The following is a 21,311-nucleotide window of genomic DNA, read 5'->3' as shown; positions in this document are numbered from 1 at the left end:
TTCCTTCAGTCTGGTTGCCCAGCAGCTGCCCTGCCACACACACTTTTATTCATCAGAACCACCCTTTCAGGCTGCTTGGCAGGGAACAAAGGCAGGCAGCAATCCCCTTATCCTGTAGGCAGCTAGGCCACTGGTTCTCATCCTCACACTCTCCAAAAATTTCATCTAGTCCTAAGGCTTCATTTACCATCATGTCCCAAAGCAAGATTAGAACCCAGGCGTCTCTCCAAAGCTACCCACCCATATCACCAGCTGCCTGGTAGAAATCTCCTTTGAGGCACATTAAATGCAGCATAGCTGAAACTAAACTTGACACCTTTGCCTACAAATTGGTTTCTCCAGGTTACCCATCTCATAAAGGGGCCTGCCTTCTACCCAGTCATCCAAACCAGAAACTTGGATGTCAACCATAACTCCTTGTTTCCTTCCATCATCACATCAAGAGAGTCTCTATCCTCAGTCAAAAGAACCCCCAAAGTGTAAACAATCTGTCCATCCACTGTCTTCCATTCCCAAGGCACTGGCCTGGTCTCAAGTCTTCACTATTGCTCTCTAGACCTGCTGCATCAGACTCTGACTGGCCCAATCCTCACCAGGCTCTGGACTGGAGGGAAGACATGGACACTATCAGGGTTTGCTAGGAGTTAAAGCTCTCCAAGGGGATGAGAGCATAGAAGGAAGTGGAGGGGAGTTCTGAGGACCTGTAAAGGTGAAAGGTGACCCAAGGAGCTGAAAGAGTGGGAGTGACTGAGGACAAGCCCCAAAGAAGGGAGATTTTCAGGAAGGGAGGAGGCTTCAGGAGCCCACCCTTGCATCAAGAAGAGCAGGATTGCCTGTGGAGCCTGTCTTTGTCTACTGCCTCAAGCAAGAGCAGCCTCCAACCTTCCGCCTCCCTCTCCTCTGGCAGTCATTAGATTATTCTCTGTATTTATAGGTTTGATTCTACTTTTTGTTTGTTGGTGGGGAGATGGGAAAAACAGGTGAAAGGGAGTGGAAAATACAGGCTTCCACTTATGGAATTAATGCATAACAAGGATAAATAAAGGTACAGTGTGGAGAATATAGTCAATGATATTGTAATCGTGTTGCAAGGTGACATATTGTAGCTACACTTGTGGTGAGCACAGCATGACAGAGAAGTTGATTCACTATGTTGTACACCTGAAACTAATGCGACATTATGTGTCAACTATACTTAAATTTTCTAAGAAAAAAAAAGAGCAGCCTCTGGGAGTGGTGGTAAAAAACAGCATGTTTTGCAGGGTTTCATAAGTAAGTAGTAGGAGGTGAGAAAGAAAAGATATGAATATAGCTAACTCTTTCCAGAAGCTTGACTGAGGGAGAAAGGAGAGAGATAGAGGTTCTCTGTGTTGCTCCTGTTATTCTTTCACTAAAAGGAGATTTTTAAAAAAGCAGGTATAAAGTTTTTGAAGAACAATTCAACAGATAATGAAAGTATCTGTAAATGTGACCAATTCCATTTAAGGCTGGAGCTCATGAAAGATGGATATAATGGGTGGCTCCAGGTACCAGAGGAGTAAGGGGAGACTTATGAAGAACATGGAGGGAGGGGCCAATAATGAATAGACTAGGAAGGAAGGAGGTGACAGACAGACAGGTTAGATGGGGATGGGGATATTGTGAGAAACACCCTAAGGGGCTCAGTCATGTGAGAATTCTTACATTCTCAGTGAAATGAAAGAGGTTTCATCTTCAGAGGCATCAGGCAACAGTAGATGCAGACTGGAGACCAGAAGGTTTGCAATGGCTGCTGCAGGGTTACACAGGGGAAACTGAGTAAGTGTGAGGGCAGGACTAGGCTGGGCAAGAAAGACAGCACACCATGTAACTGGCAAAGGGAAGAGAAATGGGTAGGGTCCTAGATGGAAAGTGGGACACCCAAGGAAGAAAGCTTTCAGAGTAACACAATGATTCTGTAAAAAGGCTGACGTCAATCATGATATACTTCTGGACCTCTTTTCTCTTCACCTACAAGTTGAGCAACCAACCCAAAACTTTTATAGAAAAACAAGATCCAAGGAGTTTCTTGGATCCTGGTTGAAAGCATTCTGAGGACAATTCCTTCAGAGATGCTAAAGCCAGGGACAGAAGGGACAAAGTAGTCATACAGCCAAGACAAAAAGGCAGATTAGCTTCCCGTTTGTGGCTCATTCAAATGCTCACTGCTGCCTGGTACTCTTTTATTCACTCACCTATCCCATGCATATTTCCATGGCACCTATTGTGCATCAGGTCTGTGATAAGTGCTGAGGTTAAAGAGAGTTTGGCCGAGTCTCTGAAAATGTTGTTCCCAGAATAAAAGGGAAGAGAGGAGCACAAGTCATCCTCAGAGTCACTTCTCAATTCATGTCTATTCTGTTTGTCAACAACATTTGACACATCTTATCTACTCTCTCTTTCTTGAAATAAGGGGTTCCACTCTCTTTGTTCTCCTCCCTCACTGGCGACTTCTTACAGCGTCCTATAAAAGCATCTTCCTCTTTCCTAACTTTAAAGTTTGGAGTTTCCTGAACTCAGTCTCTGGATGGATCCCTTATCTGTTCTTTCATTTCCTCAGTCAGGGTTGTGGCTTTAAACACATCTGTATTCCGATGACTTGCAAATTTATAACACCAGCCCAGCCTCTCACCTGAACTCCAGTTTGCCTCCCTGACATTCGGGAACAACGGTCAATGACCACTAAGAGTCAGGAAGAAAATTATCCCTACACTTGCCCCAGATTACTTTTGTGAGAGGTCCCAGACTGTGTCACAGAGACAGGAAACCCAGATGGAGCCTTATAGATTCCTTGGATTGAGAAGACAGACGAGAATATCCAAGGAAATCAAGGCAGTTAGAGTTTGCAGAACAGAGTACTGGAGAAGAGAGAACTGCAAAGAGACACAATTCTGGAGATGTGCAGAGACCCTTTCAAGTATTCACCTGACCATTTATTAACACACACCTATGATGAAGGAAGTTATCTATGGCTGGGGAAATAATGATTCCAAAAAATTAGAGGTAATACCTCCCAACCCTAACACAGGGCTTAGAATAGTGTCTGATGCCACCAACTAGACTAGAAAACCTAATGATTAATGGGGTATTGGGTAGAGTATCCAGAAGGGTCCTGATACTGTAATGGAGAATAATTCATTCCTAGACTGAACCCTGTTCTGGTCCCACTGAAAAAGTCTGAAAAGCAAAACTCAAAAGGATCAAACCCTTTCCAAATAACTTAACTTCATCCCAGAGCAAGACCCAAAAATATTTTTAAGAATTAAAAAAAAAGTATCCAGCATCCAACAAGGTAAAATTCACAATGTGTGGCATCCACTTAAAAATTACCAAGCATACAGATAATGTCTCCATAATGATGAGGAAATTATCTACCAATTAAAATAAATCCAGAACTGATACAAGTGTAAAATTACCAGACAAGGGTATTAAAATACTTAAAGTAGCTATATTCCATATGTTGAAAAAGTTAGGTAAGAGTATGGAATATATGAAAAGACCCAGATCAAACTTCTAAAGGTGAAAACTACAAATTCTGAAATGAAAAGTACATTAGATAGAACTAATTGCCAATCAGATGTTGCAAAGAGATTAGTAAACTTGAAGACAACAACTTTCATGTTGTTTAGTGTATTTTGTCTAACATAATAAAATTATCTAAAATGAGGGATGCCTGGGTGGCTCAGTCAGTTAAGCATCCAATTTTGGCTCAGGTCATGATGTCACAGCTCATGAGTTCAAGCCCCACGTCAGGCTCTGTGCTGATAGCTCAGCTGATAGCTGAGCCTGCTTCAGATTCTGTGTGTGTCTCTCTCTTTGCCCTCCTCTGCTGGTCTCTGTCTCTGTCTCTCTCTTTCTCTCATTCACTCTCTCTCTCTCTCTCTCTTTCTCAAAATAATAAATAAACATTAAAAAAATTAAAAAAATCAACTGTCCAAAATGAAGCACAAAGAGAAAAGAGAAACAGGAAAAGAAAGAGCAAAACGTCAATGAGCCGTAGGACAACTTCAAGTGGCTTAATATAGGTGTTGGTGAAGTTCCTAAAGGAGAGAGAGAAAAAAATATATATTTGAAGAAATAATGGCCAATTTTTTTTCAATTTTGAGAAAAACTATAAGCCCACAGATACAAAAATCTCAATGACCTAAGCACAAGAAAAATCAAGAAAATGATACCAAGGCACATTATAATCAAATTCTGCAAATCCATTGATAATGGAAAAATCTTTAAAGTAACCAGAGAAATAAGACACATTATGTACAGTCACAAAAGTAAAACTGAAATAAAATGTCCAATAATAAAGGTAGAACCTGATAGTAATAAAGGCAAAATCTGTCTCTCAGGCTTTCCTTCCAACTTCCAACTGGACATCATTCTCTGGCTCCCCTTGGACAACAGCAGTTCACCTCATCCCAAATCACACTGAATTCACCACCACCATCAGCCTTTCAAAAGATATTTGTGACCAACTGAGACTTCAAGCCTTCAGCTTCTGGCCTTCAGTGTGGCTTGGTACTCAAGCTTCTTCCTGAAGAGCATGTCCAGGCTCAGTCTCCCTATGCACAGCTTCTCACCAAGTTTTCAAAGTCTTAGGGTGAAATCCACACTATGCCACCCTTCTTGTCAACACCATCCTGCACTAGAATGTGCACTGCCTGAGGGCAGGCATCAGTATCTGCATTGTTAGGCACTGCATCCCCACATAGCACTGAAGCTGGCTCCTGGAAAGCACTGATATACACATTGATGAATGAAAGTAAGGAAGAGATGGAGAGAGGGGTAAGAAAACATAAACCTTAGTGCAGTTCTGAGGAATCTCAGAAGACTCAGCTCAGAAGAGGAAACTGCTAGTAGAGAGACTCACTCCAGTGCCGCTTCCTGGAAATCTCATGAGTCCCTCCAGGTGACCAAGTATCCCAACTTCTTTTACAGTCCAGGCCATCTTGGCCTCAGATTCAAGTTAATACCAGCCAGAGTTTTTATTCTATGATTAGGAAGGGAATTCTTCCATGACTGACAGCCTAGAAAGGTGGGCTCCAAGTCTCAAGCCAGAAGCTAGTGCCTCAGATATTCAATCCTAGCCATTACAGCAGAGAAGGTCCTAGGCTGCAGGCAAAGGATGGTACCAAGAGGTGAGTCATGCACACCATGGGTGGCTGGGAGGTAAGGGCAAGCAAGCAGGAAAGCAGGGAAGTAGGCAGGCAGGCAGACAGTGACAAGAAGAACCAAGAAGAAGCTAGAACCTGGGGGTACAGAGGCAGCTTCTCACTCATTCAGTAGCTATCATGTGCTGAGTATTTGACCTGAGTTAATTCACTTAATCCTCACAATCTGATGAGTCTGATACTATTATTATTCCCACTTCACAGATTCAAACCTAAGCAATCTGGCTCCAAAAGCACACTCAGCCACAGGGCCAGCCTGGAAGGTGAACAGAATCAAGAAATCGGGCATGACTACCAAGAGGAGAGTTAGGTCATAACTGCACCAGGCACTGCAGGCTCTTGTAGAGCTGAAATTGCAGTGACTCCTTGTACCCCAGGCTTTGAGGGACATCTGAAAGGGGCCCAGCTATGGCAAAGGAGAATTAGCAGGAGCTGAGAGTGGGCAACCCCAAGCTGGAGGTGGAGTAAGTACCTGGAAGGCAGTAAATCCTTGATGTTTATTCACTTTTGGTTATCATCAGCCACCCTGAGGTCAGGCTCCAGCATAGCTTCTTTAAGAAACAGATGCTTAAGAACTATTTGTTGAATGAACAAAGTCTCCAGAGAGACAGGGCTTTGTACAAGAGGTCTAGTAGGCCAGCACAGTTGATCATTCCTTTGGCAATGGGCTGCAGCCTCTAGTGTAGACACCATGACATCAGAAACTTGCCATGGTTTGGCTTCTTTTGCCAAGACAGAATTCATTTCCTTACAAACTTGGGGTTAGGGCATTATTTCTGACATCAGCCACACTCAATCCATACCCCAGGGGAGGGAGGCTCTTCCTAGGACAGACTGGACCCTAGAGATAGTAGTTCATATCCCCAATACCTGTTGTCCCCACTGAGAAGCCCTTTCTGTGCTCCACATCCCCAGGTGTCCATTGGCCATCTCTATCTCCTGGGGGCAGTCATTGGGCCTTGGACTCAACATGTCCCAATCTGACATGACCTTCTGACCCCAGCCCCAACTCTTATCTCCCCAGTGCCTTATCTTGAGAAAGCCACATCTCCCCCCACAGGTGCTTAGTCCAGAAAGCTAGGAATCATCCTTGGTATGCCCCACTCCATCTGTAAATCCTGTTGGTTTTACTGCCGAAACCTTCCTTCAGTACCTTCTTTCTTGTCTAGTCTGACTGCTGTTGCCTTAGGCCTGGCCTCAACCCTTGTCACAGCCTTCTGACTCTTTGCTTCTTTGCCTCCAAACCCACAGCCCTACCTCGTCTCTACCTTCCACACTACAAGAGTGAGTTCAGTAAGTCTATACCAGGGTCTGTCTGTCACTCCTGCATCCAAAACCCATTGAATGGGCAGATGCCCTCACCTTAGAAATAAACTTTTTCAGAGCAGGGACTTGTCTATTGTGTTTAGTCATTAATCTCAAAAGCCTAGCCCAATGATAAGCACATATGTATTTGGGAACTGAATGAACGAACAAATGAATGAATGAATGAATGAATTTCCTGAACTTGCACTTTCCCAAATCTATATCTTGTTTTATTTTCACTTTTACCCACTTTATTTGTATCATAAACTTGTCATTTCCTTACATGCTTATTGTCTATCCCTCACAAGATAGTTACATCGACATGAATAAGGACATGGTGTGTTAAGTACTTATTGAATGGGTATATGAATCATCTACATGACAAATTCCAAACTCTGCATTTGGGCATTCAAATCTCTTCTGGATTTCACCAGACCTATCTTTGCAACCTCATCTCTTATGGAACCATCTCATGTTGGAGCTTCGTGGGGTAGGGCCAGGTCTGGTCCTAGAAGTTTTGAGGCCACCATGGCACCTAAGGGCCAACCAAGAATACACCCTGTCAGCCACAGTTGGGGTTCAACTCAAAGCACATGTATCCAGTCCAAGCACTTAATGTCACTCCCTTTAGGTAAGGCAGCCATCACCCTGGAGGCTTTACCTCACAAGTGGTACTAAGGGCTCTTCTCATGCTCTTTCAACAGCAGGGACAGGACACTGGCAGGAAATCTAGAGACTAGGCCACCTCAACAGTAGATGCCTCTTATGGCCACAGGCCAACATGGATGGAGGTGACACTTCCTGGCCTGGGGTCAAGCTGAGACAAAGGGCAAGCTCAGCTGAGGGGCCAAAATGGAGAGCCTGTCCCTGCCCTAGGCCTGGGTGTGGAATCTTTCCTCAGTCAGAAGCTCCAAAAACTTGATTGAAGATGTAATCAAATGGTAGAAGGGCTGGCTCCCAAAGCCTGAGAGGCCTGTAGTGGTAACTCTTCCTCAAGGCTCTTTTGAAGAAGCCAGAGTGAACTCAAAGGGCTGAAAGCAAAGACTGAAATCCCAGTAGGAGTTCTGAAAGAAGCACTACATAACCCCCACCCCTACCTCCATTGTTCCTCATATGCAGAGAGCCATGGAGCTCCAAGTGGCACACTCCCCATGCTCTGAGGCTGGGATACACAGAAATGCCTTGGGCTAGGCAGACAGTGGAGGCAGGTGTAGGAGGTAAGACCCACAAGATTCTCCTTCTCTCCCACCAAACTCTGTCTGGCCAAGTAGCCCCTCAGCCCCTCTACTTCAAGCCTCCTCAAACCACTCTATTCCACTCTCCTAGAAGAGAACAAAGACTTAGCAGCCTTGCACCAAGCTTAAGATAGAACTCTGTGTCTACATACTCCTAGAGCCCCCAGGATTTCATTCAGCTGCTATGACAAGGGACAATGGTTCCCCACACAGCCACTTTCCCTCAGCTTCCTGGGAAGACCAATCACATGAAATACCATGTCAAGACAGGCTCTAGGACCTGTACACTTTCATGGGCTCCTGCCCCTACCACATGGAGACCACCAGCCCTGGCCACAAGATGGTGTCAGCCCTTGATCAGTGGCTGCCTCAACCCAATGCCTGTCCCTTTCCTTACCAATCAGATGGTTTCAGAGGCAGGCTGTCCCCTGGCCACAGTCAGCATCCATTGGTCCATCTGTGAAGCCTCCAATCAGAGATAAGACCTTGGGGAATCATCAGCACTTGACGCCAGCAGCGACCTCCTAGTGCTCCTAGTCCCAAGCCTGTGGGGTCCCTTAATCCCCACCCAGCTGGAAGCCCCCCAGTCAGAGAGCTTCCCCACGCTCCCTGACACCAACAGGAGAGGCTGGCAGTGGCCCAGAGGAGCTCATGCCCACAGCTGCAGCAAGCTCAAGACCCTGGCTCAGAGTGGCACATGCCCACTGGAGAAGCTGCTGGGCCTGCTGGCTGGATGTGTGACCTTGTCACTGTGGGCCTTCTACACCTCAGGCTATAAGCAGGTAAGGGCTGAATGTTATGCTGCCTGGTTGTGGGAGCTGCTTGTCTGCCCAGACCTAGGAGCCAGCCCCTCCCAAGCTCCCTGAGGAGCCCTCGCTTACACGGAGCATGCATCACTCAGGGCTTTGCGTCTGGGGACTCAAAGCTGCCAGCTCACTGCCCCCATGCAGCTGCCTCCTGGTCTTGGTCACAGTCATGGCCAGACTACCTCACTAGATGGCAAACCAAGGAGAAACCTGGGAAACAAAAGAGATTCTTGGGGTGGGACAAGGTTGGAGAAGAACCCATTACTTCCTCTCCAGCTCTGTTTGAACTTGGACTCTAAGAGGGGCCATGGTTGGGGAAGTGAAAGAAGTCAAGGACCCTTGGGTGGCAAGTCATTAGCTCCTTTGCAAGAGACCGGGATTTCAGCCTGCTACCAGGTACAACAGAGCCCCCTCCATGCACCTCACATCTCTCTCTCCACATGCCCACCTTCCTCTGCCAGGCTTCCCCAGCTGCTGGGAAGCCAACCTGAGACAAAACTAGAATATTGAGTTTCAGCCTTTGCCAGGGATGATAGGGGTTTAGGGACGAGTCCAGTGGGGCAAACATGACCAGAGGCTTACAGTTTTCCTTACCTGTACACACAGCTGGGGAATTACCTCATCCCTGAGTGGGTCGTGTGGGGTGGCTTACATGAGATCGTGTGCACAAGGCCCAGGACACAAACAAGTACGTGTATCTGCATGTGACAGTGACAGTTTGCAAGGATGCACACCAAGCTGAACATGGGAGTTAGTTCTATAGAGGGGCTTAACATTGTGAGATAAAGGGATTTGTTAGCTAAACCTATAATGTTTGTTGTTTTCAGAAAGATATAATCAAGCAGGACTTGTGTAATTATTTTTTAAATGTAATGTGCTGACACATAGTAGGTGAACCAAAGAAAGTAGTGCTCAGAATTGACTTACTTTTATGCCAAAGTATTTTCCACAGGGGGCATGTCCTAAAGACCAGACTTGTATGACTAAGGCAAGACCAGCCCTCCTTTCAGGAGGCAATCAGGTCAGAATTGCTCTCCAGGGACCCTGGTCAGAGGCCATCCTACCAGACCTTTACTTCTACTAAATGCCAGGGATGCATAAGGCAATGGAAGCAGTGCCTTCCTTCTAGCAGCTCCTGATCCAGTGTGGGCATCAGCTATGTACTCCTCTAATGCAAAGCCTGGGCAGCCCATAGGAAGTTTCATAGAGGAACAATAAACAGCACACTCCAGAAGAACCCCTTCCACCACATCCAAGTATAAATGAGTCTTTCTGCTCCTCCACTTGCCCAAGAAGTTCAAACCTTCTTGGGAGATGGGTTGGGCTAATGCTGGAGTGCTTGGGCAAGGCCAGAGCAGCTTGGCAGGGAACAGCATCAAGGAAGCAGATGCTCCCAATGGATTATAGTCAGAGGGCCTAGTAGGAGGTGCCAACCCCTGTAATAGGGCCCATAATAGAACTCTGCAGAAGGACCCACTGCCTGTCTCCCAGGCTGCCATGGAGAATAGCATAGGGAAGCTTTGGCTCCATTTCCACTCTGGAGGGCTCCATAGATGGAGTGGGCAGGCAAGGCTGGTAGCCGAGTAGTCACACCGCAAGGCAAAATATGGAGGCCAGCCAGGGCCTAGGCAAGTTCTCCACCTTAGCTTACCTAGCCCGAGAAGCATTTCTCCAGGGGGCTGCCACACTGTTTGTTTGCAACTTAGCTAAATTGCTCCCAAGAGTAAACCTTTGTTTCACAACATATTTTCAGCCAGACTTCTTTTGCAAACATGTCCGTGTCTGCTCACACACACATGCAGACCCATGTCCCAAAGGCTTGCCCCAGCCTACAGAACCCTTCTCTTCCTCTGAGCCTTTTGGCATGGCCAGCTGGAACAGAAAAAAGGGGTGGCTTTCAAAGAGCCACTCAAGGGGAGACCTCATGGCATCCTTAACTCCAGGCCTCTACACTCTGTTTGGCTGGTCTTCCATGCCTTCAAAGGCAGTGGGAACTTTGGCCTTGTCGCTGTTCCCCTTAATAAGTCCCTATACTTTGGGGCCTGGTCTGCCTGAGGCTGTGGGGAGGGAACGGGTGGCCTGCAAAGAAGTCCTCTAGCCTTACTCTTAGCCTTCAGATGATTCTTGTGCTCTAGGGCCCATTTGGAGGAGGCACAGAGGCTTAAGCTTCTCCCCAGGCCTCTTGGATTTCCCAACTAGAAGCATTTGTCTCTAGAGCAGCAGCCCTCTCCCCATTTCACCGAGGGACTTCCTCTGGTACCCCATTACCCTCTCTACTTTGAGACCAAAGAGGGAAGCCCCGAACTGTTTCTTCATTAAGTGTTCTTGTCTCCGCTTTCAGCAGGGCCCAGGCCCCAGTGACCATATGTATGGTATCCCTCAGGGCTGACAGGAGGTTCCTGAGACTCAAGAGTAGAAGAATACCCTCATTTTATGGGGACCACTGAGCACCAGAGATGGGTGGGGCAGGGGCAAAGTAGGCTCATGACTCAAGTCTCTCTCTTTTATTCCCTCCTTCTTTCCATCCCTCTCCCACTATTTCTCATCCTCCTTCTCCTCTCTCTCTCTCTCTCTCTCTGTCTGCCCCCCCACCCCCTTTTCTCTCACACACACATATAGTCATGTTTATTTTATGTCTAATGACTAACATACTCTCTTACTTTTGTAGATGGAGAAGCCTTGACAGATTTGGAAGATTGGGTAAAGTCCAGTTAGCCACCAAAGCCGATGAGTAGCTTCTGGGTCCCTGCCCCCCAAAACATATGTATTTATTCCTTGGTCCCAGGAAAAGGGGCAAAAGCTCTTCCCAAGGCCTCCTGGAGCTGAGCACAACTGCCTTTATATTCACCCAGGCCAAGTCCTACTGCCCTACCAGCAATCCACTTTGAGGTGAGCTTCATGGGGTCATGGACATGGGGGAGAGAGGTTCAAGATTCCTCCATGTGGCCTTGCATCCAGCCTCTAGAGTTGAGTTGGGGCCTTGTCCCCATCAAGTCTATATGAGACCGGCAGAGCCCTAGCCTAGGACACAGGAGAACCCGTTCTAGCCCTAACCCTGTCTCAGTATTGTTGGATGACCCAGGACCATGTTCTCCCTCTGCAGGACTCAATTTCCTCCTGGGAAAATAGAAAAGTTTCTGGTCCCTTCCAGGAGATTTCGTCTGATTGAGTGCCTACAATTCCTGACCCATACAAGCTGCTGCAGAACTTCTTCCCCACAAGCACTCACTGGCATAAACCCAACAGGAAGGACTTTGCCAATCCCTGTCCCTAAGCAGGCTCTCTACCTGGGCAGGGAGCCTTGGGGAGGAGGGGGAGGAAGGAACCAGGACTTATTGGGTGTGGCATCATCCCAGTCTCTGCAACAGTGACTTTGTTCAGAGTTGCTGTCCTCACATGAATCCTGGATGTAAGAAGTTCAGACACCAGAGTTTGCTGCTATCAGTGAACTTTTATTGAGCATGTTCTCTATGCAGAGTCCCATACACAATGTGGGAGAAAACTGGGAAGACACAGACAGCCAAGTCACTGCCACAGAGGATGGAACAGAAGGGACTCTTAGGGAAAAGAGGCAAGGTTTAGCTCTGAGATGGTCACCATGGAGCCATGATGGACAAGCAGGAAGCACCTGCCACTGTGGGGGCCACATGCCACCCTCCTCACCTTCCAAAGTGGCTGCACCTTAGCCCATTCAGACCTCTACCTCCCAGCAGCCAGAGCCTCCCCAGGCCAGGGGTGTAACCAGAGTGGAAAATGGCCCTGATGCTGCTAAAAGCTGCTGGGAGATGGAAGGAGGATGGGCAAGGGTGGCCCAGGGAGAAAAGGGAAGAAGAGGAAGGAGAAGAAGTCTCAGGAAGCAGGAAGCATCACTGGCGCATCCACAGCCACAGGTTGACGACACAGGCTGACACCAGCATGGTGAAGAACAGAGTTTCCCTGTGGCGCCAGGTGGCACCTTGTTCCTCCAGGGCTTGCAGCCGGCAGGTGATCACTTGCAGCTGCAGAGACCAGGAGGCTAATGAATGACAAGCCAATGGCTTCTGGAGAAGCCCTTGGCTCACTACTAGGGAAAGTATGAACTTAGTACAGAAAGGGGATTTGATGTCCTTTGGTAGGCCACAGTGCCTCTGGGTGAGAAGCAGACAGAACCGAAACCAGGGGGCTAGGTTGGGCCCATGGGATAGATGTCCAGGCTGTTTGTGTTCATAGGACCAGCCGCTTTGCCCACTCATTGGGTGTTCACCCAGTTGTCTAGAAGAAGCCAGCCTATCCCAACTGTGCTGGGGGAGGTGAGGAAAGGCATTTCATTCTTGGGGCAGGCTGGCATGAGGGCATCAGCAGCACCAGACTGAGGACTCCAAGATGGGTGACACTCAGGGGCTGGAGACAGCCACCAAGGTAGATGCCCCTCCGGGGCCAGGGCTGCTGTGTTCTCTTCTTGAGAAGACAACTCTTTTCCCAGACCTCTTATCACCATTCTCTGTGCACAGACTTATAGCCTTTTCTGTTGCCTCTTGGTCCTCCTTTTGGCTTCCACTGTTCCCTTCCACATATCAGGAAGAGAGGCAGGGCTGAAGCTGCCATGAAGGTGGGTCACTAGAGGCCTGAGGCCTGGGAGGAAAGGAAGGGGAGCATGACCTCAACTCTGCTGCTAGAGGCTAAGATGACTTCAAAGAGGGTGGTGTCATTGCTGTCGAGCCCCACCTGCCCCAAGATACCATGAGCATAGGAGATGCTCACCTGCCTTCTCATAACTTCCATCTCTAGTTCATTTAGCTCTTCCAGGCCAATCTCTGCCACCATATCTGCCTCTGGGTTGCTGGGAAACAAGAAAAGATAGAGGGTCAGAGCTACTGGTGGTCCCAGGCCAGGCCTGGCAGGGAGCACAGGAAGGCGATGAGGGCAAGCAGGTAAAGGCAGGGTCTCTTGTAGACAATGACTCAGTCATCCTTGAGTCCTTCCCTTCCCTGGTAAGAAGGTCCTGGGACCTCAGGGCTGGGAACCAGCCCAGCCAAGCCTCAGGTTGCTTGAAGTCCCTGAATGGGCAAGAGGCCAGGAGGCTCAGGGGCTATGGTAAGGAGGCAACAGAGCCTCAACATTCTAAGCATGGCCAGCTGCTCACAATACCCTCTTGTCAGTCTGCTTGCCAGTCCATCTGGCCCACTGTGGTTCCTGCCCAAAGAGCACCAGCTTTCTTTCTGCAGGGTCCCTGGGATCTTTCTTACCGCTCATAATGGAATCTCCTGCTTTGGAAGCCACCAGGATACTCCCGGGGGTTGGCATCACCACGGTCTGGTTCTTTCAACACTCTGGGTATTGACACCTGGGGCCCCTAAAGAAAAGGAATGGTCAGCAAAGGTAGCCTACTCAGTCCCAGCTGAGCAGCTGCTCCACACTGCCCAGGACCAATAGTGTACCCATCAGGAGTCACGTGCTACCTGTTCCTCTGAAATCACAGGCTGGCAGCTTCAGACCACTAGAGGAGCCTGGGAATCCCACAAGTTGGCTATTTGTCACCACTCCAACCTACCATGTTCCTCAGTAGTTTCTGACCATCCAGGCTGTGGGGAAGGAAGAATAGTAACAGGGATCCCCATCCTCTGCCAGCACTGTCACATACAGACATCAGATGAGTCCAAGACGAGAATGGAAAACCTCAATTTTAGAGCCAAGGAAATTGAGGCCTGTCAAGTGACTGCACTTCTTCCTAAGGACACACAGTAAGTGTCTGAGCTCAAGATAGAACCCTAGCCACTGGGAAACAATAGCTTCTTTCTGTGTGTCCATGACCATTCCAGGGGCTTTCATTTTTATCCATCTGCTAACCACTCCCTGGAGTGGATGTCTCTGGCCAAGAGTTCTTCACTTAGTAGCAATGTGCCTCAGTGGTCCTGTTAGGAAATGGCAAGTTAGGAGGCATGGAATATGAAGCACTCAGCTCCTGGCTGAATTAACTAATTAATGCCTGAAGCCTAGCTGCTGGGATTCTCACAGAGGCTGCAAAGCCTCCTGCTTGCTCATTACAAAAGATGAGCTAGCAAGAAAAAAAAATGCTAGCAGTCATGTGAGAGGCAATAGGTGGTGAGAGAGCTCAGCAAAGCTGCAGCATTCAGAAGGTGTTGAGAGCAAACCAAGGGAAGTGGGCCTATGGCTCAGAAGCAAATGGGGAGCAGTAGATCACTGAATTCCCCTTCTGCCAGTGGCCAGAGAGGACCCAGATGTGGAGGCTGCAGAGACACTGGGGTGGTCTCAAGGACCCATTGGGGGATGGAAGGGACAGGGGCCTTGGCTGAAGGTCTGTAAATGGAACAGCCATCCAGCCCTCTCACCCAACCTGGCTGTCAGCCAGGCAGTTCCCCCCAAGCCCAAACTTGAGCTAAATGAATGGGGGAGAGGGGTGGTTGTGCCACAAAACAGAGCCCTCTCCATTCTGGCATTTACAGGTGCCCTTTGTACAGTCCATGTTGCTAAAGTAGAACTTAATGTCTCTCCGTTCTCACCAACACAGAGTTCTGGGTTGGCTGTATTTGCCTCATTCTTTTTTTTTATGGTTCTATTTGCCTCACTCTTAATGAGAAATAGACAACCAAGTCTTGTCTATCACCTGAGAAATATCTGCAGCCCTCCTATGTTCTTAAGAACAACAGTAAACTGCAAGTGGCCTCCATACTCCATTTTTTATAATAATGCAAAATTTGTCGTTCTCAGAAGTGCACACAGATATTGGCATGTCTTTTTCTGTGTGAACCGTACTTGACAGTAATACTACTATTTGATTTTCCTCTTCATCTTCTTCTTGAGATACCTCAAAAATAGCATAAAAGTGACAGTATTGTCAAGAAAATCCCAAGACTATAAAAAGGAATTTGATTGAGAGTTTCTCCTAGAATAATTTCCACACCATCCCCTTGATTTTCCTACAGATTGGGATCAGAAGGACAAAAAGTTTTTTTGAGAGATTTGTAGGTACATAAGGATGAGAAACTGGTGGCTGGGATTTGTTTGTTTGAGATAACATAGTTTGTTTTTAACACATAAATATACAGGAATTAATGTGACAACATCTGCAGGTCGATGATAGCCTATTGTGGGTTGCTCATCATAAGGCCTAACTGTTCAAAAACAGTTGTCTTGTTGCTTTTTTGTTTTTAATTATGGAAACTCCCCATTTAGAATTATATGCATTATAAAATATAACATTTTATATCAATTTGATAGAGATTAAGGAAATCTGTGAATTTCAACAAGTCATAGCTTCCCTCTACTATTGCAAAAAGTGTTATTTTTATTTTCATGTAATTTTCAAGGCACACTACTTTTCACCCCCAAAACAGAAGAACAGTATCATTAACTTTTTTATCTTTTCATGTTGTGGTTCTCTCAGAAGTGGGCACAGTTCCATTCATTTTTGTTTGTTTTGCTCAAAAGTAAATAATAAATAGAATTGATAAATCTTAATTCTAAATGTCTAATTTCTAAATTCAATATGATTTTTTTAAAGTACTCCTGCGGTCCTAATACGTAACTATAATTACTCCAGAGTTTATACCCCGCCTCAACTGCCCTCCCATGCCCACCCCCATTCTGCCTCAGTCTCAGGGGCATGGGTGGCTTGCTGGAGCCTGACCTGATGGAACAACTTGATGTGGCTTCTACCTTTGGACAAAAGAAGCCAATTCAATATTTCTGGCTTATTTTCATTCCCAGGAGGTCTCTGGGAGCTCTTTTTCTCTTTATTCTTTGGCAGTGGAATCATTTGGGCATTTTATTTTAACTCATTCCCTAGAACAGGGAGGCCTCCCTCCTCTCCAATCTTGTTGCCTTACCCCCACTAACCTCTGCAACACTGTAACAACCATGGTAAGCTGGTTAACAGAATCCACTACAGAACTATCAGACTCAAGTGATTCCCTAGAATCATCAAGTCATCCTCCTCTCCAAAATTGCTGCCTTTTTCCAGTCCCCTTTACAATATGGCCACTTTTTTTTTTTCTAGAACATTCCCTCACCCAGAGTGAATGTAGCTTAAAGGATTAGCTACAGAACAATGGGGCTCAGGTGACTTCCAAGAATATTGAGTCTCCCTCCCTCTCTAACCTGGTTGCCTTTTCCCAGTAATCTTTGCAACAGTATAAAAAACATTTTAGTAAAACTTTCCCTCACCCACAGTGAAAGTAGCTTTAAAGGACTGGCTACAGAACTTGAGACTCACATGATTCCCTCCAACAGTCAAGTTCCCCTACTCTCCAGCTTGGTTGTCTTTTCCCAGTAACTTTTGCAACAGCATAGCAACCACATTTCTAAAACTTTCCCTCACCCACCAGTGAACATAACTTCAAGGACTGGCTACAGAATGAGATATTCCCTAGAACATTCAGGTCTCCCTCTTCTCCAAACAGACTGCTTTTTCCCAGTATCTTTTGTGACAATATAGCTGCCTTTTTTTTTTCTAGAACATGCCTTAACTCACGTTAAATGTAGCTTAAAGGATTGGCCACAAAATAGTCGTATCAAGTTGACTGGATTTCCTAAAAGCCAGGGAGCATAGGAACCTCACTTGCCTTACTTTGTCCCATTCGTGAGTTATGTTTTATATATATATATATATACTATATATATGCTATATATTTATATATTATTTATATTTATATAAATATAAATAATATATAAATATATAGCATTATAAATATAAATAATATATAAATATATATTTAATATAATAGATTCTATAAAATATATATTTATATAGAGAAATGTACAAAATACCTATAGAAATTTATTTATTTATTTATTTATAGAGGAAAGTTTCATTTCACACACACTAGAGTTTTGCAGAGTAAAGTATACATGTAGTCCCCAAGTAATATGTGATTCAGGTGTTCTGCACTCCCAAGTTTGAACTCCCAGCCTACCAAAGGATGGCCCTGACCTCTCGCTGGACCTCCCTAACCTTCATTGCCCGAATGGCACACAGGAGTTTCCTCCCCTCTCCCCAAGTCAACATCTGGCTCTACTCAACCTACCATTGTCAGGCTGCAGCCCCTACAGCCAGTACTCCCAACCCCAACCCAGTCACTGCATGCCAAGGCCTCCATACAGTACCATTTTCTTGGCCCGGGTGGCAGTCTTATTCCAAACTGGTTGGCCTGAACCAGAGTCAGCAGCCTTTGAATCCAATTTTTGTCGCCAATGAGAGGCACCCAAGGGCTGGGATCCATGCTCTTTCATTTCTAGGGAGAAGAACAGAGGTCCCAGGAACACCCATCGAGGCTGTACCAAGGTTTCCTGGGCACAAGACACACCAGAAAGAGGACAGGGTCCCCAAACTTCTTAGGAATCATTCAACACTCATTCACTGCTATCTACTGGCAGATCTCAGGCCCCAGTCTGTTCATCTGTTCAAAAGTTTAGCAAGTATTTACTGAGGGCCAAGCTCTGGACTAGGTTACTGGAGGGAGAGCAATGACCAAGAGGCAGGATTACAACAATCAACTGACTGTGTGTGCACAGGGGGAGTGAGGGGGCAAAACAGAAAATAATCTGTCAGTGTAGATTCAGATGAGGGATACATTCTCCCAAAATGATAAAAACAGAGCAACATGACAGAAGGTAGGGGCTACTTCTAGAAAAGTGAGAAACAACATTGAAGCAGAGACCTGAAAAAGAAAAAAAAGATCCCAGCCATGGAAAATCTAGGGAGAGTATCCCAGGCACAGAGAACAGAAAGCACAAAGCCTATGAGGAAGAGCCAACCTTGGCGTGTTATAAGGACAAGAATAAATGCAGTTTGCAGTGGGTCACCATGCCACAGTATGAAATATGTTGAGGTGGCGACCTTGATTAGTTCTTATAGATCACAGAAAGGAGTATGGATTTCACTCTAAATGAGGAGAGGCATTGAAGGTTTAGCAGAGAGAATTGATCTGATTAATCTTATAAATTGAGCCCTCCGGATGCTTTGTCATAGACACAGTGGTAGCTTGGACCACACATATTGGTACCATCCTACTCTCTCATGGGCTGCAAAATGCTCACATCATCAATTCCTTTCCCCCAGCTTCCCTGTCAGTCAAACCACAAATACATGTATATGCACACCAAGGCACAGACACACACACAGCCACACATACATGCAAACACATACATGCATATATATGAATCTGCCCAGCTATACACACACCTTCCCCACCACGAAAGCACAGGTGCAGACACCCAAGGAAAGGGAAATTTCACGGGCTCCTCACCTGCTATCACTAGGTGCTCTTGGCTTTGCACACAGCTTCCAGGAACCAGCTCTTCAGCCATGGATGTTTCCATCTCCTCCTTGATTCTATAGGGGCCTCCTGCCATTGCAGCCAGTTTTTTACTTTTAAACTATGGCCAAGGATACACAGGAAGCAGGGCACAGCAGAGGCACTTGGAAAATCAATTCTTCAAGAGGTAGGAGCTCAAGTCAGATATATCTGGGCATGGGGGTGGAGTCAGACTCCCTCACTGGGCTCAGGCCTTGCACCCAGCACATTCTGTTCTTGTTGTATCTTGTTGGCTGGGTCCACAGCCTTCTCCCCTGCTACTCTGTAAGCAACATGGGAGAAGAGATAAGTGTCAGAAGCTTTGCCTATGAGAACTACCCTGGCTCTCAGGTCACCTGATTTGGCCCCATTGAAAGGCCACCATCCATCATTTCTAAAGAGAGGCAGGTACTGGCACAGGAGCTCAGAGCCAGTCAGTAGCCAAAGCATGGTTATATCCCAAGCCTCGCATGACTTCTGCAAGCCCAGCTCTGGCTAGTAATCCAGGCCACAACACCCTTCAATAGGCATCCTCTGCAGGGCACATCCTGTCTCCCACAGTCTGGAGTTCCCAGGCAAGGGAGATGGTCTTTTGATGCCCTCAGTCAGCCTGAGCAGGAACCATGAGAACCAAGGGAGGGAAGGCAGGAAAGAAGGGAGCTGCTTGCAGCCAGTGGAGGCCTTACCATCCCCAGGCCCTGGAGTCCCTGGTCTAAGTCCAAATTCTCCCTCAGTTTTCCTACTGATTAGACCATTGTGAAGGTCAAGTTTACTTGTTTACTTGGATAGTCTATAGTTCTCAGTTATTCCATCAACCACTAGTCTAGTTGTTGCTGTGAAGGTATTTTGTAGTTGTGGTTAACATCTACATTCTGTGAACTTTAAGTAAAGGATGTTACTAATCCTGGATAATGTGAATGGGCCTCATCTAATCAGTTGAAAAGCCTGAAGAGTAAATACTGAGGTTTCCCAGAGGAGAAGAAATTTTGCTCAAGTCTGTAGCATCAGGAAACAAAAGCAAACATAAGCTACTGGGACTACATCAAAATAAAAAGCTTTGGCACAGTGAAGGAGACCATCAGCAAAACAGAAAGGCAAAAACAGAATGGGAAAAAATATTTGCAAATGATGTATCTGAGAAGGGGTGAATATCCAAAATATATAAAGAACTTATACAATTTAACACTTAAAAATCCAATTAAAAAAAGGGGCAGAGGACTTGAATAGACATTTTTCCAAAGAAGACATACAGATGGCTAACAGACACATAAAAAGATGCTCAACATCACTGATAATCAGGGAAATGTAAATCAAAACCAAGAGGAGATACCATCTCACACCTGTCAGAATGGTTAGAACTAAAAAGACAAGAAATAGCAAGTGTTGGTGAGGATGTAGAGAAAAAGAAACCCTCATGCACTGTTGCTGGGAATGTAAATTGGTAAATGTAAACAGAATTGAGTTTCCTCAACAAAGTTAAAAATAGAAATACCATATGATCCAATAATTCCATCCTGGGTACTTACCCAGAGAAAATGAAACCAAACGACAAAAAAAAAAAAAAAAAAAAAAAAAAAAAAAAAAAAAGAAATACTAATTTGAAAATATATGTGCACCCCTATGTTTATTGCAACATTATTTAAAATAACCAAATTATGGAAGCAACTTAAGTGTCTACCAATAGGAATATTGGATATTGAATAGAGAAGATGTGGCTTACAGGCTTCCAGTTATGGAATGAGTAAGTCATGGGAATAAAAGGCACGGCGTGAAGAATATCGTCAGCGGTACTGTAATAGCATTGTGTGGTGACAGATGGTAGCTACATTTCTGCTGATAATAGCATAAAGTATAAACTTGTTGAATCACTATGTTGTACATCTGAAACTAATGTAACATTGTGTGTCAACTATACTCTAATTGAAAAAAAAGTTTTTTAAAAAGACTAAGCCATCTCTCCCTACCTAAGATTCTGCTGTGCGGGCCTGCCCTGAAAATTTTGGCCTTGCTAGTTCCACAATGGCAGGAGCCAATTCCTTAAAATTAATCTCTATATACATACACATATGCATATGCATATACATATACATACATACATATCCTATTGGTTCCTTTTCTCTGGAGAACCCTTACTGATACAACCACAAAAGGCGAACCTTGGCTCTTGCAAGTAGCCCTAGAGTCCCTGTCAAAGAGGAGGCTATTTGTAAAAAGAACTGAGCACAGCTGGGGCCAGGTGGAAGGAAGAGGAGGAAGCAGGGGGGAGAAAGAGGAAGGGAGGAAGAAAAGGGTAAGAGAGAAAAGGGAGGGGCTGGAACTTGCTTGGAAAGGGTGGCATGGTCTGGGCTGCCTGTCCCCCTCCCTGGCCCCATCTGTCCAGCCCTGGGACTAAGCTCTCTGGAGCAGAGCTGACATGGGTCCTTCCTGCATTCCTGAAGGCCCTGAGGAAGCCCTTCCCAGATGAGTGGAGCAGCTGCAATGAAATCTGAA

The 21,311-nt window shown here is 46.0% G+C and overlaps 1 protein-coding gene across 1 annotated transcript; it reads right to left on the bottom strand.

Annotated features, from left to right (window-relative positions):
- Positions 1 to 11,960: 11,960 nt before the first annotated feature.
- Positions 11,961 to 19,081, bottom strand: FATE1 (fetal and adult testis expressed 1). The gene is made up of 5 exons (XM_004000995.6): positions 18,774 to 19,081; positions 17,632 to 17,759; positions 13,755 to 13,861; positions 13,270 to 13,348; positions 11,961 to 12,527 (listed from the first exon to the last, which is right to left on the bottom strand). The coding sequence occupies exons 1-5, from the start codon at positions 18,877 to 18,879 to the stop codon at positions 12,396 to 12,398; spliced, it is 552 nt and encodes a 183-aa protein (XP_004001044.1). The 5' UTR covers positions 18,880 to 19,081; the 3' UTR covers positions 11,961 to 12,395.
- Between the last annotated feature and the right edge of the window lie 2,230 nt (positions 19,082 to 21,311).

Source organism: Felis catus, chromosome X (genome assembly GCF_018350175.1).
Source record: "Felis catus isolate Fca126 chromosome X, F.catus_Fca126_mat1.0, whole genome shotgun sequence".
Classification (NCBI taxonomy): domain Eukaryota; kingdom Metazoa; phylum Chordata; class Mammalia; order Carnivora; family Felidae; genus Felis; species Felis catus.
This window is presented reverse-complemented; position numbering and strand designations above follow the sequence as displayed.

Excerpts from the sequence above, each read along its gene's own strand:
- FATE1 (XM_004000995.6), bottom strand. The coding sequence starts at position 18,879 with ATGGCAGGAGGCCCCTATAGAATCAAGGAGGAGATGGAAACATCCATG. Across the intron at positions 13,349-13,754 it reads AGGAGATTCCATTATGAGCG|CAACCCAGAGGCAGATATGG; the intron begins GTAAGAAAGATC and ends CTTGTTTCCCAG. Across the intron at positions 12,528-13,269 it reads TGGAAGTTATGAGAAGGCAG|CTGCAAGTGATCACCTGCCG; the intron begins GTGAGCATCTCC and ends TGGTCTCTGCAG.